Source organism: Rhincodon typus, chromosome 1 (genome assembly GCF_021869965.1).
Source record: "Rhincodon typus isolate 14 chromosome 1, sRhiTyp1.1, whole genome shotgun sequence".
In the NCBI taxonomy this organism is placed as follows: Eukaryota; Metazoa; Chordata; class Chondrichthyes; order Orectolobiformes; family Rhincodontidae; genus Rhincodon; species Rhincodon typus.
Genome location: NC_063332.1, coordinates 54,414,575 through 54,433,893, shown reverse-complemented (window position 1 = coordinate 54,433,893; position 19,319 = coordinate 54,414,575). Strand labels below are relative to the sequence as shown.

Here is a 19,319-nt window from a genome sequence, read left to right as displayed (position 1 = left end):
GCTGCATGGTCCAACAGATTTGGCTTTCACTGCATTCCCCTGGGAAACCATCTCCTAGTACTATCTAAAATGGAAAATCTATTTATCAGGGAGATGGATCTAGGGGTGACTGCACTACCTGATTAGTGTTTTTACTCTGTTTGGTGGTCATACTTTCTCTTTGTACATGTGCACTCATTATCTGTGGTATGACCATCTAATGGTATATACTCCACAAAGACATAACTGTCAGGAGACTCCACAGCAACTCCAGATCTGAAACATGGATTTTAAATAGCTATGCTGGAGACACGGCTTGCACATGTGGTCACTCCAGACACTGGAGGTTTCCTTGACTTTGCACATCACGTAGGAAGAATGTTCCACATGGCTAAGCTGCTCTGCCATGACTTACCCTTAAATAACTCCCTATACATTTAATATGTTTAGTTCAAAAATACATACTAGGGACTTCACCTTATTTCCTACACTTTATATAAGGTGAAAACAAATTAGTTGCATGATAGTATAGAATTTAAATATCATTAAAAAGAGGCACACTGTTGAAGCTTTTTGCCTTGCACTCATCACAACAGATGCAAGAACACCAAATTTCAAAGAGAACAAAAAATTATATTACACGAAAAAAGAACGCTGTTTGGTTAGCAAATGGACACTGGTTGAGATGTCACTGTGGATAACATACCAGAGAAGTCATGCATCAGGTTTTTGTTTAAATTTTAAAAATGCTAGATGCCTTTGATTGATCAAAATATTGCTGTGGATCATTTTTTATATATATTCATTCATGGAATGAGGGCGTCGCTGGCTAGGCCAGCATTTATTGCCCATCCCTAATTGCCCAGAGGACAGACAAGAGTCAACCATACCGCAGTGGTTCTGGAGTCACATGTAGGCCAGACCAGGTAAGGATGACAGATTTCCTTCCCTAAAGGGCACTAGCGAAACAGATGAGTTTTTCCAACAATTGACAATGGTTTCACGGTCATCATTGGACCCTTAAATACAGATTTTTAATGAATTTAAATTCCACTGTCTGCCTTGGTGGGATTCGAACCTGGATCCCCAGAACATTGCCTGGGTCTCTGGATTAACGGCTCAGCAATAATATGACCAGTCTGTCGCCTCTCCCCAAGGCTGTCGCCTCGACCCTCACTAAGTTTCACTATTAAAGCTTATCTAGCAATGGCTTCTCTTTCTAATATTTCACTGCTACCTTTGGAAAACCGTCTATTCCTGACTTCCGCCTTTCTTTGTTCACACAGTAACCTTTATCAACATAATTCACATCAAAAGAATTCGCCAATTGGGACATGGGTGTCACTGGCTGGTCAGCACTTATCGAATGTCCCTAGCTTCCCTTGAGAAGGTGGTGATGAGTTGCATTCTTTAACAGCTGCAGTCCAACTGCTTCACATACATGTTAATAATATTGAGTAATTGCGTGATATTGGAATGGAATGGAAAGAATGGTGGGGCTTACTCTTGGCCACTAAAGGATCTCTTCCCACTCAAACGGTATCTTAGCAGCAAGGAGAAACTTACATCTCTTATCTTTATGATAGAATTCCCAATATCTATTTCTGTCCCATGGGACATGGCATGGGCTGCGGAGCCACCAGATGGGCCAGTGGACTGCCCCCAGTGGTAAGGGCTGACTCACTTAAAGCATCCCTTCTAGGTCCTCAATTGCTTTCCTCACCCCATTTTCCCCAGCACCACTTCCCTTTAGTCTAGGCTTTCTATTGGTGCAGGACCCACTGCAATCCCAACAAGGCCACTGCACACAGTTCTAGGAAGTGGCACATCTCCAGAAAAGGGCGGTAGCCATGGCTTCTTGCATCTAGCTGGCTGAACTTTCTATCTGGTGGCTGCAGTAACCACCTCCATGTAAAATCCTGATCTTTATTTCCAGTCCAACCAAGGTGGAGCTTCTGAAATCATTGATATTAGTTCCCTTCCAGTTGGGTATTTAATCATTTTTCTTAGTTCCTTTCCATAATTACTAATCATACAAAGCTCTTTATTTACCAGATGTTCTCTCATGGAAACATTTTCTTCTTGTATCTGTTTCGTTCAGAACTAGATCTAGCATTGCTTCCTTCCTCTTTGCAGTAGAATGGCACTGATTAAAAGAATCATCTTCAATGCATTTTTAGGAATTATTCATTCTTCTTGCCTTTAACTTTTTTTTTCTCCAGTCCATAAATTTGATTTCATGGTACTTGCTGAAAAGAGCAGGGTGGGGAGCGGACACGAAAATTTGACTGAGAGGCCACATCCCACACTCCCAGCAGCAGGTAAGCTATCAGTGATGATGTCAGGTGTAGCAAGGTCAAAAAGTGGAAAACTCATTTGTTGGCAGAAGGGGTCCTATGACATGATTAACTGCCAACTTATAAATGACTTAAATGTGAATTAATGGAACTACTCATTACCCATACCTTTAGAAACCTGCCCAGTGAAAGCTGTCAACTTATATGTGGCATCCTTGATTGACTGAGGAAGTCATTTGGACTTCCAGGAAACTGAGTCAAAGTTACTGGATTTAACTTGAGACATGTTCTATATGTCAAAATTTGGTGACCTGACATTCAGGCAGGAACTTTAGAACCCAGAAGAATTTCAGGACTATGTATAACTGAGGGGCACAGGGATCATTCCCTCATTGAAACACTGATCTAAGTCTCTAAGGGGAGGATAATTAGCAGGTTGCCTGTAAGGAAAGGAACAAGTAGTAGCAGCAAGGAATCATCAACCATGTCATTCTTCATTTTTGAGGGAATGCAGAGGCTGGAATGCGACAACTCCAACCTCAGCCGAACCTTTAAATGATCTTGTGTGATGGTGGACGATAATTTCTCCCCGGAGTTCAGAACATCTTTGGTGTTGGAGCAACTGGAATTTAATGCTAGAATTTTAAATGACAGAGCTTTGTTAAAAAGCCAGCAGGACAACCTTCAAATAACATAGGGCTTTAACAATAGTGCGTGCTCCTGCAAAGCCCTCGGGAGATGCAGGCTTTTTGATTTCAGAGGCACCTTAACCCGCATGATCAGTGGCAAGCCTATGGCACCTGCATCCATGACCTTGCTGCTATAGAATTATGTTGAGCCGACTACCATGGAACCACACCAGATCCCCAGTGATTTCCAGGTCCATCAGCATGTAACATGACAGTTGGTGAAGAGAAAGCCAAGAGGAAATCTGAAGAATATTCTAATATTTAGAATGCACTGCCTGGGACAGTAGTGTTGGAAGGTTCAATTCAGGTATTTAATTGGGAAGTAGATGCTTATGTGAAAAGGAAGAATGTGCTGCGTTTCGGGGAGAAATCAGGAGAATACCATAAAGTGGAATACTCTTTTAGAGAGCCAATGCAAACATAATGTGCTGACTGAATTCCTTTTGCACTGTAACAATTCTGTAAGTCTCTGTAAAACCAGCACTACTACTCCATGTTCTTGGTCTTGCTCTTTCCCATTGCTCCCCAATTTGTTCTCACCACATCTGCAACACTTTTATCCTTGACAGGCAAGAGGGCCAGCAGGGTCACAGCAGCAAACAGTAAGACCAGGAACAAGCTCTGCTATCACCACTGGGAATCAATTCAATGTGTGTCATTCCAGACAGTCTTTGATTGCCTGGGAAACAGAATGCTGGATGACAAAGACCTTGAGTCCAACACCAAGCTCATGGAAAGAAATGAATGATTGGGCATAATCTATGTTTTTTCTCTTTATTCATTCATGGGATAAGGGTGTCACTAGCCAGGCAGCATTTACTGCCCATCCCTAATTGCCCAGAGGTCATTGCTGTGGGTCTGGAGTCACAAGTAGGCTAGACCAGGTAAGGATGGCAGTTTCCTTCTCTAAAAGGTATCAGTGAACCAGATGGGTTTTTCTTGGCAATCGACACTGGATTCATTGTCATCATTAGATTCTTAATTCCAGATATTTATTGAATTCAAATTCCACCACCTGCCATGGTGGGATTCAAACCTGGGTCCCCAGAACATTATCTGGGCTCAGGGTTAACAGTCCAGTAACAATACCATTAGGCCATCACCTCCCTGTATACATAGCAGGCATCCACAAAATCCTGCAATTCCAATAGCAGGATAGGAACTCCAGATCCTGCCTTCTCAACTTTGCCTTTCACCTGAGACGTGGTAAGCATCAGGTCAAACTCACTACCAGTCATTTCTCTCTAATGAGAGCGCAGCCCTATGGTTCTCTGGGACTATGGTGACGTCACCTTTACTACTATATATACGGGAAGCAATGGCCTAGTGGTATTATCACTGGACTGTTAATCCAGAGACCCAGGTCCCAGGTCCTGTCCTTGTCCGAATCCCAACATGGCAGATGGTGGAATTTGAATTCAATAAATATCTGGAACTAAGAGTCTAATGATGACCACGAATCCACTGCCGATTATCGGAAAAAACCCATCTGGCTCCCTAGTATCTTTTAGGGAAGGAAACTGCCAACCTTAACTGGTCTGGCCCACATATGACTCCAGACCCATAGCAATGTGGTTGACTGTTAATTTCTTGCTGAGCAATTAGTGACGGGCAGTAAATGCTGGTCTAGTCAGCAATGCCCTCATCCCATGAATCAACTTAAAGAAAGCTCCAATTTCAATGTCCTCTCTCAGATCAACATCCCCAGCATGAAGGCGTTGGGTGAGCCACATGATCCACATGCCTGATATAAGATTTCCAAAACTAGTTCTCTACAATGAGCTTTGTTACAGCAAGCAGTTACTAGGGGGATAGATAAAACACTGAAAAGGACGTTCTCAAAGCCTCATGAATGTTTTCAGGAAAAAACACAACATCCCCACTGTTTCATGGTATCTTTTGCTCAAGACTGCACAAATTAGAGAAGAAGCATCCACAAAGGCACCAACTACCTTGAATATTTCTGGCAGGCCCAGGCAGAGTCTAAACTCAAACAGCTAAAAGAGCATGCAAGAACCTGGGCACCTCACCTACTTGTTTCTTCAAACACCATCCTCTTCACTTGTGGCAATATGTGCAGTTCCAACATTGGACTGTTTAGCCACAATGTCACAGTGGAATAAAGTAATCTTCAGTCTCAAGGGACTATAAGTAATATTTTATAGTGTAAAGTTGTCCCTGCATGTTTATTTATTATTTGTTTAAGTAACAAGCATTATTTCCAATGTTAAAAGGAGAAGACTAAATGTTCCAATGAATAACTTTCAAAAGGGAAAAGTAAAATTCAATTCCTTTCATCTTTCTTATTAGTGAACCTGTTCTTGCTCGAGAATGAAACATTTGTTACCTTTCTGCTTTTCTTCAGGCATCACTGTATGACAAAGTGAAAGCAGACGAAAAAATTCATGGACTTCAGGATCACCAATTTTAACAGCTTCCAGGAGACTGTGGTCATAGAACATAAATTTTGGGTCGGCCATAGGATTAAATGAAAAATCCACCTTCTCCGTTTTCTGTAGAGACGAAATATGAAAACATCTAGCTTTTTCTAAATCGATACTTATTCCTTGTGCATTGGTTATACAGAACTACTAACATGTGAACTCCATGGTTGCCAACAGGAAAATGAGTATTCCCATTTCCCGCGAGCCAAGCAGTATATTCCTGTCATAAAAGATACTGCCAAAACTGTTATCAGGCGTAATTTAATGGAACAATACATATTAATTGATCATTTCAATTAACAATAGCACACAATATTAAAGTGCAGTGTACTCAGGGCCTGCTCTACAAATAATATTAAATCATACAATATGAATTATTACATGACAGAATATTTATGCAATGAATACAACAACAGCAAATTTACCATAACATCAAACAAATGTATTAATACATCAATGTGGTACAATGCTAGTAACAAACCTCAGTGTGTCAAAAATCAATTGGATCAGATGGAATGCTGATTGACATACTAACCATTGACATCAATGGAGAGTAAAACTGGACAAAATGTGTCTAGAAAAATCAGTTTCTTGTGAGGAGGTTAGGTTGGGCTTACTCTTTTATTTTTTACTGTGATGGCATTAAATCAGTTTTAAACACCTTTGATGCAACTCAATGGCACCAGATTTTCCTTTAAACATCCACTAAATCCCACCCCATTTTTGACAGATCACATTTTTACTTGGAGTAGAAAGGGGTGAGGTGAAAAATCCCAACTCAATCTGTGCCAATATGGTAACTTTCAGGCCTCATGAATACGATTACCCAAGTCTGTTTGATGTTCAAGACTTCCCATGCTCATCATTTAAGGAAAAATACTAGGTTCAATTTTCCCATTTTGAGTTCAATGTTTTGTCAAGTAAGATTCATAGTTCAACCATGATCATAGCGACTTTTCTCACATAATCTTCCACCCTTCACCTTATTAGTTATGCATTCGGGCTCTACTACACCTTTCTCATGGAATTGCAGTGCATGAGAGGCAGTCATGCTTGCCGTTGCCAAGATCTACCAACGGTCATACGGCACACCACTTCAGATGCCACAAGACAGGAACAATCCTTCACACTCTGGTACTTGGCCTTCCTCACTAAGGACACAGCCAAGAAATGGACATTGCCCAAAAAGGGAAGGTTGCACCCTGCTTTGTTGGCACAACCAGGGGATGCTGGTGAATGGGGATAGTGAATAGAATGGCAGTGCATTCCCTTTCATATATCCATCCTGATACTGTCTGATCCTGTGCTCAATAAAAGAAGAAAGAATCAAACTGACCTCTCTGATAGAGCACGCACGTCCCACACTCGCAATTGGCCTGGATTGCAAAAGATGTTAGATTACTTGATTCATCTAATTCATGAGCAGAATCTTGATTTTAAGAGTAAGCGTGGAGGCATACCTAAAAGCAGGAGGTACTTCTGTGTGGGACAAGTTGGGTTTGCCACATGATGATGTTCTTCTCAGCTTATTACGTACGGATAAAATGTCAAGTTTTATTATTCCCTCTGTCTTAATTAACTTTGTAGTCCTTTGCTGGATTATGATTTTATCCCAGTCTTTGGGGACGTTTGCCTCCTTAAATGCTTTTTCTTTCAACTTAATACTCTCCTTGACTTCCTTGGTTGGCCATGGTTGGTTTATCCCTCTCAGAATCTTTTTTCCTTACTGGGATGTACTTTTGCTGAGAGTCACAAATTACCTCCTTAAATGCCTGTCACTCTTGCCTACTGTCACTCCTGCTGATCTATCCACCTTATTTAAATAAGTCTATCTTCATTTCATTGTAATTCTCTTTATTAAGTTAAACACAGGTAGTACCAACCCAACTTTCTCACTCTAGAACTGAATATTAAATTCAATCGTTATGATCACTACTTCCTTGGAATCTTTTACTCTGAAGCCCTTTATTAAACCTGCCCTCATTATCCATTACCAGATCAAAGACACCCTGCTCCCTGATTGGGTCCATGACATATTTCTCTAGGAAACTATCCCTAGTGAATTTGATGAATTAGTTGTTGTAGCTACTCTTCCTAATTTGATTAACCCAATCGACATGAAGATTAAATTCACCCAGAATTACTGTTCTATTCTTTTTATGTGCTCCTATCATTTGTTGATTTGTTGTTTTTCCTATAAAAGGACAACTGTTTGGGGTTTGTACACTACTCCCAGCAATGTCTTCTTTCCCTTGTTGTTTTTTACTTTTGCCTAAACGAACTCTACATCATTCAAGCCTAAATCATCTCTCACAACTGTCTTCATTTCGTCTCTTATTAACAGAGCACCCCACCACCGTTCTCATCCCTTCAGTCTTTCCAAAAGGTTAAATATCTCTCTGTTAAGTTCCCAGTTTTGATCTCCTTGTAATCATGTTTCTATAACGATGATGAGATCATATTCATTTACCTTGATTTACACTATCAGTTGGTGTACCTTATTCAGAATGCTTTTTGAATTAAGATACAAAGCATTTAAGTTTATTCTGTTATCATATTTTCCTGCACTTTTGTGGCTCCTTGGTGCAATATGACATTAACACATTGTTACCAGAAAATAAAAGGAAGAGAATCAGCCCTATAATGAACCTGCAATCCTACCTTCTCCGTTACCATTGATTTTCTAATTTTTCACACAAATGAATCCCTGCTGCTACTAACTAAATATCAAGCACCAACATCTTACTATAACCTTGGGTAAGGATGGTGGCTTGTTATACAAATAAACCGCTATGTTTTTCTATGCGGCATCGAGATCCTACTCCCTTGCCAGGGCAGAAAAAATCAGTCCAAGCCCCATCTCCAACAGCCCCTTGAACCATACCTCTAAGGAACAACAGTCACAAGCTTCAGAGAAATGCACTGTCAAAGCTTTCACCCACCCTCCACCAGCACAGAACCATTTACTTCGATGAGCTATCGAGAATTGGCTTAGGGTCACAGCACAGCAGTCATACAGGCCTGGAGTTAGAGGAGAAATAAAAGGCTGAGGCCTCTGTTATTTGGAGGACTGTTGGAGCGCAGGCCCCTGCTGAGCCCAGTACAGTTGGTAAACCACTGGACATGACCATTAATGAGTTGATGGAGATACATATGCAAGCAGGGAACATCAGGCATCTGCCAGAGACCACGTTCAAACTGCAGCAAAGGACAGAAGATTCTGCAATGTTCTGACTCCAGCATGCAAGCTGCCTCTGTGAAATGGGTGGCAACAGCCAGGGAAAGCTATGCCCAGCAGGACAATTAGAATCTTGCAGATTTGCACGGATCTTCACTCCTTCACTCTAGCCATGGATGATTCATTTGCTGTTGAGGTGGCAGGTAGCTGAGGGACACTGACCTCCTTCCTAATGTCCCATCCACTCAACTGATGAGAGTTAGGGTTAGGCAATTACTCACTGACAGGAAAAAGGAACAATAAAATGGCACCCAGGAGTCATCTCAGGACATTGCAGAGGTGTCCTGCTGCACTTTCCCTCTGCCCAGGGTCCAAATGCCTTCAACAAGCCAGGCTGAGGACAGGACCAACAGGCACTAAACAGCCAGAAGGCACCCATCAAAGTTATCTGAAGAAGCTGGTAAAGTAGTCAGCAGGCTTAGACAAGCTCAGCTACCAAGATGACATCAGGAAAAGAAAGATTACCAACACTGAAGCCACTTTGGATACATGAGTGTCAACATTCTACACAATCTCACACTCAACAAAAATATAGCAATTTTACAACTGTCTTGTGTTTTCTTTCAATCTGTTAAGGCTACTGACTATTTATGCCTTCCTTGCAGACTAAATTGAGATGTGTGGATCACCTCACAAACTCACAGGCACATCAAGTGCAGCAGCACAAGAGCACGGAGTCTATTAATTCTCCATTATCCTCTGGGAGGAATATAACACCTGGAAAGCTGGAGCTTAAGCAAAACGCCAGCATAGTCAGCATAGTTTAATCCTCTACACACGGACATAGGAATCAGTAGCAACAGTAAGGCTCAGTATCTTGAGGCTTCTCCACCAGTCAGTAAGATTATGGCTGATATTGCTCAGCATTTCCATCTACAAATGAAAATCATTGGCCCATCTCTCCCCCAGCTTATCAATAATCTATCTATCCCTGTCTTAAAATAGTTTGAAAAATGTGTTTCCACTGCTTTTTGAGGAAGTGAGCTCCAAAGCTCATGACCCTTTAGGAGAAAAAAGATTCTCCTCATCTGTCTTAAAGGGATGATTCCTTCTTTAAAAACTGACCCCGAATTCCTGAATCTCCCTCAGGAGGAACTATCCTTTCCACATAAACTCAGCCAAGATCACTCAGGTTCTTGTATATTTTAGCAAGTTGTATCTTACTCGTCTAAAGATTTTTAAATTCATTCGTGGGCTGTGGGCTTTGCTGGTTGACCAGCATTGATTCCCCATCTCTAGTTGCCATTGAGAAGGTGGTGGTGAGCTGCCTTCTTGAGCTGCTGCAATCCACCTCCTGTGGGCTAACCCACAATGCCATTAGAGAGGAAATTCCAGGATTTTGACGCAGCAACAGTGAAAGAACAGTGATATATTTTCAAGATAACAAGGTGTAGAGCTGGATGAACACAGCAGGCCAAGCAGCATCAGAGGAGCAGGAAGGCTGCGTTTCGGGCCTAGACCCTTCTTCAGTGGGTAGCACTGCAGCCTCACAGCGCCAGGGACCCGGGTTCAATTTCAGCCTCGGGTGACTGTCTGTGTGGAGTTTGCACATTCTCCCCTTGTCTGTGTGGGTTTCCTCTGGGTGCTCTGGTTTCCTCCCACAGTCCAAAGATGTGCAGGCTAGGTGGATTGGCCATGCTAAATTGCCCAGTGTTCAGGGGTGTGTGGGTTATAGGGAGATGGGTCTGGTGGGACGCTCCAAGGATCGGTGTCAACTTGTTGGGCCGAAGGGCCTGTTTCCACACTGTAGGGATTCTATTCTAATGCCATTGATTATCAAGGGGCACTGATTAGATTGTCCCTTATTGGAGATGATCATAGTCTGGCATTTTTGTGGCACGAATGTTACTTGCAACTTGTCAGCCCAAGCCTGGACATTGTCCAGATTGTGTCACATTTGACAATGGCTGCTTCAGTATCTGATGAGTTGTAAATGGTACTGAACATTGTGCAATCATCAGCAAACATCCCGCTTCTGACCTTCCAATGGAGGGAAGGTCATCGATAAAGCAGCGGAAAATGGTTGGGCCTAGGACACTACCTTGATGAGCTCCTGCAGATGTCCTGGACCTGATATGATTGACTTTCGACAACCACGACCAGCTTCCTGTGTGCCAGGCATGACTCCGACCAGCGGAGAGTTTTTGCCTTGATATCCACTGATTACAGTTTTGCTAAGGTTCTTTGATGCTACACACAGTCGAATGCAACAGTGATGTCATGTGTTGTCACTCTCACTTTACCTTTGGAATTCAGCTCTTTTGTCAATGTTTGAACCAAGGCTATACTGACATCAGGAGCTGAGTGGCCCTGGCAGAACTCAAACTGGGCATCAGACAACAGGTTATTGCTGAGCAGGTGCTGCTTGAAAGCACAATTGATGACACATTCCATCACTTTACTGATGATCAAGAGTAGACTAATGGTGCGGTATTGGTTGGGTTGGATTTGTCTTGCTTTTTATGTACAGGACATGCCTGGGCAATTTGCCACATTGTCAGTTGGATATCAGTGTTATAATTATACTGGAACAGCTTGGCTAGGAGAGTGGCAAGTTCTGGGGCATAAGTCTTCAGTACTATTGCCAGAATGTTGTCAGGGCCTGTAGCCTTTGCAGTATTCAGTGTCTCCAATAAATTCTTGATATCACGTGGAATGAATCAAATTGGCCAAAAACTGGTATCTGTGATGTTAGAGACTACTGCAGGAGGCCAAGCTGGATCATCCACTCAGCGCTTCTGGCTGAAGATTGCTGCGAATGCTTCAGCCTTATCTTTTGCTGGGCTCTTCTATCATTGAGGATGGAGATATTTGTGGAACCTCCTCCTCCAGTGAGTTGTTTAACTGTCCACCACTATGGCTAGATGTGGCAAGACTGCACAGCTTAGATCTGATCCATTGGTTGTGGATTAGCTTATCTCTATCACTTGTTGCTTTTGCTGTTTGTCATGCAAGGAGTCCTTTTGGTAGCTTCACCATGTTGATACCTCATTTTTAACAATGCCTGGTGCTGCTCTTAGCATGCCCTCCTGCACTCTCCATTGAACTAGGATTGATCCCCTCACTTGATGGTAATGGTTGAGTGCAGGATATGCCAGACCATGTGTTGCAGACTGTGTTGGAGTACAATTACGCTTGTGTTGATGGCCCACAGTGCCTCATGGATGCCCAGTCTTGAATTGCTAGATCTATTTGAAGTCTGCACTTTTTAGCACAGTGATAGTGCCACACAACAATGTGAAGGCTGGACTACGTCTCCACAAGGACTGTGTGATGGTCTCTCGTACTGATACTGTCATGGATAGATGGATCTGCAGCTAGCAAGTTGGTGAGGATGAGGTCAAGTATGTTTTTCCCTCTTGTTCCCTCACCACCTGCTGCAAACTCAGTCTAGAAGTGTTGTAATTATTCTGGAACAGCTTGGCTAGGGGATTGGGAAGTTCTGGAGCACAAGTCTTCAATATTATTGCCAGAATGTTGTCAGGGTCCATAGCCTTTGCATTATCCAGTGTCTCCAACCTTTTCTTGATATCATGTGGAATGAATCAAATTGGCTGAAGATTGGTATCTGTGATGCTAGGGATTACTGCACGAAGCCAAGCCTAATCATCCACGCAGCACTTCTGGCTGAAAATTTAAGACTCGACCAGCTCAATCAGTAGTGTTGCTGCCGAGCCACTCTTAATTATGGACATTGAAATCCCCCACCCAGAGTACATTTTGCACCCTTGCCACCCTCTGTGCTTCCTCCAAGTTTTGTTCAACATGTAGGAGTACTGATTCATCAGCTGAGGTAGGACCACTATGTGGTAACCAGCAGGACGTTTCCTTTAACCTGAAACCATAAGACTTCATGGGTTTTGGAGTCAATGTTGAGGAATGCCCAGTCACCATCCTATCAACTACGTATCACTTTGTAGCCATGTCTGTTGGGCCTGCCCTACTGGTGGAACAAGGCATATCCAGGGATAGTGACGGCGGCGTCTGGGATATCGTCTGTGGGGTATGATTCCATGATTAAGACTGTGACTATGTCGGGTTGTTGCTTGACCAAACTGTCAGACAGCTCTTCCAATTTTGGCACTAGTCCTCAGATATTAGTGAGGACTTTGCAGGATCGACAGGGCGGTTTCTGCTGTTGTCTTTTCTGGTGCCGAGGTCGATGCCAGCAGGCGCTACTCTAGAATGTCCAACCCTTCCTCATAAGACTGTTCACTCATTCCAGCTGTTAGTTTATCATCATTTATTTGCTCTAAACACATTTATATTCTTCCTTGAATAAGTTCAGCAACACTGTACTCAGTACTCCATATCTCACCAATGTCCTATAAACCTGAAGCATAACCTTCCTACATTTGTATTCAATTGCCCTCACAATACAAAATAACATTCTACTATCTTTCCTAACTACTCAATGCATCTGCATACTCGTCTTCAGTGCAGGACATCCAGAATCCTCTGCATCTCAGCTCCGCAATCTCTCACCATTTAGATAATGCTTCTTTTTTATTTTCCTGCCAAAATGGTCAAATTCATATTTTCCCATATTATACACCATTTTTCAGATTGTTGCTCACTCAGTTGTAACACATTGAGACCCCAGTACAGATCCCTGTGGCACACTGCTTGGTATACATTCCCACCACAAAATTACTCACTTATGCCAACTCTGTTTCCACAAACTAGCATCTTCTATTTAGGTCAATACGTTATTCCCAACACGACAACTGTTATTTTCAGCAATACGCTTTGATGTGTAATCTTGTTTAAAGAATATAATAAATAGCAAGGGTGGGCTATTCAGCTCCTCAAGTCTGCTCTGCCATTCTATAAGATAATGGCTGATCTGCCCAGGCCTCAAGTCCTTTTTCACACCAGCTCCCCACAGCCTTCAACTCCTCAATATTTCAAAAATCTATCTACTTCCTCTATTAATACTTCCCAGCCTTCACAACTCTCTGAAGTAGGGAATTCAGACATTCACTATCCTTTGAGAGAAAAAAAATTAAATGAATGTCCCTTATTTTGTAAGTATGATCCCTAATTCAGGATTCCTCTTGTAGGAATGAATAAAAATCCTCACTATCTAAAATTTTGGCCAAGACCATGGACTTCTCAAAATTTTTAAACATAAAGGGGATTGCTGGGCTGAGCTCTGGGGAAAATACACAGACACGGAGACGGCTGCCTGGAACCATTGTTCAGCCCAGAATTCCAATTTACACCTCCTCTCCAAAAGGGCAATCAACCGGAACTTATTTTTACACTTTGGGCTACCCAGTGCATACAGTATGGGGCCTACCGAGATATCCAACATTCAACTTCAAACAAAATCCATTCACAGAAACACTGGGGGTGCATTCAACATCAATCAAAATCCATTCACACATACTCTTAACGATCAGGAAATCAATAGACTTCAGAAGAAACATCAGAAACATAATGAAGAAACATATTTGAGGGGAGATAATGGGGCACACAGTCTGTATGACTGGTAGCCCGATTTCACCTGAGACAGCCTTGTTTTTGAACAACAAGCTTCTGCACAAATAGCTTTTCCCAGGCTTCCACTCCCAACAAGCAGCTTCAGAACCAAGAACCATGGAGGCCAAACAGAGAAGTCGGAACAAAGGACAGCTAAAGGAGGGATGCCAACCAAGCGCTATATGAACAAGTTGTTCCAGACACGGGCTTGATCCGAACGAAGAGAACCAATAGCAAGGACCTCAGCAACTGGGCACACTTTAAAACCGCATTTTCATCAGTGGTAAGCTGAAAACTCCGAAGACTCCAAATTTTCTGACCAAGCTAACAGGGAGGGGAAGACGGGTGGTGACAGTGCATTGGGACCCCAAGGGTAGGAGGCCTGTTTAAGGATTCCATAACTAAAACTGTTGTTTTTAGGTTCTAATAGTATTTAATCTAGCTCTGTATAATTGGTTATGTCAATTTCCCTGCTTATTGCATTTACCTGTATTTCTTCCTTATACTTACCTTTTGGTATTTAAATAAAGTCAGAGTTCTTTTGCCTGAAACACCTGTCTAATGCCTTCTTCATTTCACATTTCCAAAATAAGTCCAGTTTCTAGATCCAGGGATCCAGGGTGATTCAAATCACTTAAAAATCAGAAAATAACTGATTGCAACTCAGAACCCTACACTCCACCAGTGGAAACATCTTCACAACATTTGCCATGGACAGTGTTAGATAGTTGGCAGATGTATACATCCCACTGTTCAAAAGTACGGTATAACATAAGGGGCATAAATAAGGGAGTTCAAAACTAGAGGGAAGAGGTTTATGGTGAGAAGGGAAAGGTTTAAACGGGACTCGAGAGGCGACTTTTTCACAGAGACAGTGGTGTGTATACGGAATGAACTGCCAGAGGACATGGTCCATGAAGGTACAGTTACAACATTTAAAAGACATTTGGACAGGAACATGAACAGGAAATGTTTAGAGGCCTATGGGCCAAATGCAGGCAAATGGGACTAATTTAGTTTAGGAAACCTGGTTGGCGTGGAGTAGTTGGACTGAAGGGTCTGTTTCTGTGCTGTATCACTCAATGATTGTACTATATCAGCCAGAAGGTTAAGACAGGAAACAAAAATAGTGAATTTGAAGAAATGCTCACAAATACAAAAGCAAATTACTGATAATACTGCAAATCTGAAAAAGAAAACAAAATAATGGTGGAAATACTCAGTAGCTCAGGTAATAGCTGAGGAGAGATAAAACAGAATTTATATTTGCAAAGGTTCTGATTCTCAAATTTGACCCAGGTGGCTGAGAAAATAGTATTTCAAACTTTAATCTGGGTCCTACTGGATTGGTTCAGCAAACTAAGGTATTAGCAACAAATGTTAAAAGCAAAACTGCAAATATAAATGTCAGTTAATTTAAATTTCTTCTGATCCTGTGAAATATAGGGCTGAAATTTACTGTAAATCAGATCAGTGTCAATTTTGGTGAGTTTCATGGAGGATTCCTCTCCGTAAGCCCCAGTGATATTTTTCATGCTCTTCTCTGAAATTCACCTCACTAACTACACCACTGCTCTATTGAGTCTTGCTCGTCCCATCTTGCCTCTCGCCACAAACGAAGTATTCACCACTGCCGGGATTTCCCAGCATCCCAGGCACCATTGGCCTCTTTAAAATTCTGCCATGCACATAAAATTGCAAGCAGTCAGCAGCTGCCCTTCAGCATACATGTAGTGGAAGGAGAACCAAAAGGAAATGCTTGTATTGATGCATAGGTGGCACGGTTGATACTTTGTTACAAACACAAGCGCATATTTGTAAATCCATTGCTAGTTAAGGATCACTCTGACTGTTAATTTTTTGACATTCAAAAGGCAAGCTCTTTATCTGTTCATAGAGGCAAATATAGTTTCTGTTCATTTATTGTTGACTTTTACTGTTGTTGAATAGAAATAAATGTTTTCAACCATTTGAAGGTTCTTCAGAATTCACCACATCCCTTCATTACTGCTGCAGTCGTGCAGAGCAGAGCATGCCAGGATTATGCAATGCACCATCTCGACCGTACTACAAGGTCCACCCACACAAATCCAAGCATCTGCATTGTTTTCAGCAGACATACTTTCTGCTTCACAATGGCCCTGGTTGAAAAATGGCAGCAATGTGTCCTCAGCCTCAGTCAGGAGTTACTTAACAGAGCTGTCAGCCATTGATGCAGAGCGTAGCCCTTGTCTGCCAGTGAACATCTTTGTAAGGCATCCTTGAAACAAAGCAGGAATGTAAGAGTTTTTAAGCATCGAGACATTATGGCAGCTTCCAGGGTTACTGGTGCAGGCTTCTAAGATGCAGCACAAATGATCACAGATGACTTGCGCATTGATGGAAAGGAGTCCTTTTCTATTGATGAAGTCAATTGTGTTATGATGTAGCCTTCTCAATGAAACACAATTAGAATCTGTAGTGCCCAGCAGCTGTGGGGAGCCAGCTATGTTGGCAAAGTCAATTACCTAAGGCACAGCACTGACCTCATCATAGGACAACAAGATGAAGCAGTACGATTGGCACAAATGGTAATGGTAACAGTCTTAACAAATTTATAGGTTGAAGGTTGAGACCCCACAAAAGATCCCAGTGGCTGTTTGGAAGGAGCCAGTTACATAAAAGCTTAGCATAACTGTCAGCCTGATAGCCACTGATAGGATGGCCACTCACTTCTTCATGTCGCAGTTGGCATACTCTGTGTCAGAGTCCTGAAACAAACTCAGTCTGTGGAGATATTGCGTCTTATTCATTTGGAAGAAATGGATTCGAGGACGATAATCTCTGGGCCTCTTGTACCTCCTGTCAAGATGATCTTCAGCTGCAACCACTTCACAAGGAAGCTGCTTGGCATCTGCTGGAAGTTGCTGCTGCTCCTCAATTTCTCTGCTCCTTTGTTTCATTGCAGCAATAGCAACAATAACTCCTGCTGTGCAGGTTCCATTGTTCATGCTCCAATGAACCTGTACAGGGAATCATTCACAAATGATAGCTGACTATTGTCCTCCATACAGAGGAACACGGAGGAGTCCAACAATGAAGGTCATGGAAAGCCTCCACAAGGACCCTGGACATAAGGACCTTATTGTGATGAATGCAATGAAACTGCACAAATACATTTGGAGATTCTAAGTGCTATATGATTACTGTTTCTTTGTCCTTCTGCCCACACATTAGAAAGAAACGTACAACAGCATGTTGACCAATACTGACATTTTAAGGTGAGAGGAAGTCCGTACCATTTCCCTGCGCAGACTATGAGATCCTGTATTATTTTCATAAATTTCGGTCCACAGATAAGACTTTTAAGGTTAAAATTGAATCAGAGATAGTAGGAACTGCAGATGCTGGAGAATCCGAGACAACAAGGTGCAGGGCTGGATGAACACAGCAGGCCAAGCAGCATCATAGGAGCAGAGAGGCTGACGTTTCGGGCCTAGACCCTTCATCAGAAAAGGGGGAGGGGAAGGGGGTTTTGAAATAAATAGGGAGAGAGTGGGAGGCGGATAGAAGAGGGATAGAGGAGAGGATAGGTGGACAGGAAACAAACAGGTCGAAGAGGCGGGGATGGAGCCAGTAAAGGTGAGTGTAGGTAGGGAGTTAGGAAGGGGATAGGTCAGTCCAGGGAGGACGGACAGGTCAAGGGGGCGGGATGAGGTTGGTCGGTAGGAGATGGAGGTGCGGCTTGAGGTGGGAGGAGGGGATAGGTGGGAGGAAGAACAGGTTAGGGAGGCAGGGACGAGCTGGACTGGTTTAGGGACTGGTAGGGGGAGGGGAGATTTTGAAACTTGTGAAATCCACATTGATACCATTGGGCTGCAGGGTTCCCAAGCGGAATATGAGTTGCTGTTCCTGCAACCTTCCGGTGGCATCGTTGTGGCACTGCAGGAGGCCCAGGATGGACATGTTGTCTGAGGAATGGGAGGGGGAGTTGAAATGGTTCGCGACTGGGAGGTGCAGTTGTTTATTGCGAACCGAGTGTAGGTGTTCTGCAAAGCGGTCCCCGAGCCTCCGCTTGGTTTCCCCGATGTAGAGGAGGCCACAACGGGTACAGCGGATGCAGTATACCACATTGGCAGATGTGCAGGTGAACATCTGCTTGATGTGGAAAGTCTTCTTGGGGCCTGTTTCCTGTTTTTAGTTCTGTTTTACAAAGATAATTGTCTTCAATCTGCAATAACCAGTAACATGGTCATAGAACATGGAACATTACAGCGCAGTACAGGCCCTTCGGCCCTCGATGTTGCGCCGACCTGTGAAACCAATCTGAAGCCCATCTAACCTACACTATTCCATTATCATCCATATGTTTATCCAATGACCATTTAAATGCCCTTAAAGTTGGCGAGTCTATTACTTTTGCAGGTAGGGCATTCCACACCCTTATTACTCTTTCAGTAAAGAACCTACGTCTGACATCTGTCCTATATCTATCACCCCTCAATTTAAAGCTATGTCCCCTCGTGCTAGCCATCACCATCCGAGGAAAAAGGCTCCCACTGTCCACCCTATCTAATCCTCTGATCATCTGGTATGTCTCTATTAAGTCACCTCTTAACCTTCTTCTCTCTAACGAAAACAGCCTCAAGTCCCTCAGCCTTTCCTCATAAGACCTTCCCTCCATACCAGGCAACATCCTGGTAAATCTCCTCTGCACCCTTTCCAATGCTTCCACATCCTTCCTATAATGCGGTGACCAGAACTGTACGCAATACTCCAAGTGCGGCCGCACCAGAGTTTTGTACAGCTGCAACATGACCTCATGGCTCCGAAACTCAATCCTTCTACCAATAAAACCTAACATACTTAACAACGCTATCAACTTGGGTGGCAACTTTCAGTGATCTATGCACATGGACACCGAGATCTCTCTGCTCATCCACACTACCAAGAATCTTACCATTAGCCCAGTACTCTGTATTCCTGTTACACCTTCCAAAGTGAATCACCTCACACTTTTCCGCATTAAACTCCATTTGCCACCTCTCAGCCCAGCTCTGTAGCTTATCCATGTCCCTCTGTAACCTGCAACATCCTTCTGCACTATCCACAACTCCACCGACTTTACTGTCATCCACAAATTTACTAACCCATCCTTCTATGCCCTCATCCAGGTCATTTATAAAAATGACAAACAGCAGTGGCCCCA

At 42.8% G+C, this 19,319-nt stretch overlaps 1 protein-coding gene across 1 annotated transcript in view; it reads right to left on the bottom strand.

Moving 5' to 3' along the window:
* atp8b5b (ATPase phospholipid transporting 8B5b) overlaps positions 1 to 19,319 on the bottom strand; it is a 253,067-nt gene that overhangs the window by 82,105 nt on the left and 151,643 nt on the right. The window contains exon 14 of the mRNA XM_048600294.1: positions 5,313 to 5,478. Within this exon, the coding sequence (XP_048456251.1) occupies positions 5,313 to 5,478 (166 nt within the window). The remainder of the gene's footprint in view (positions 1 to 5,312; positions 5,479 to 19,319) is intronic.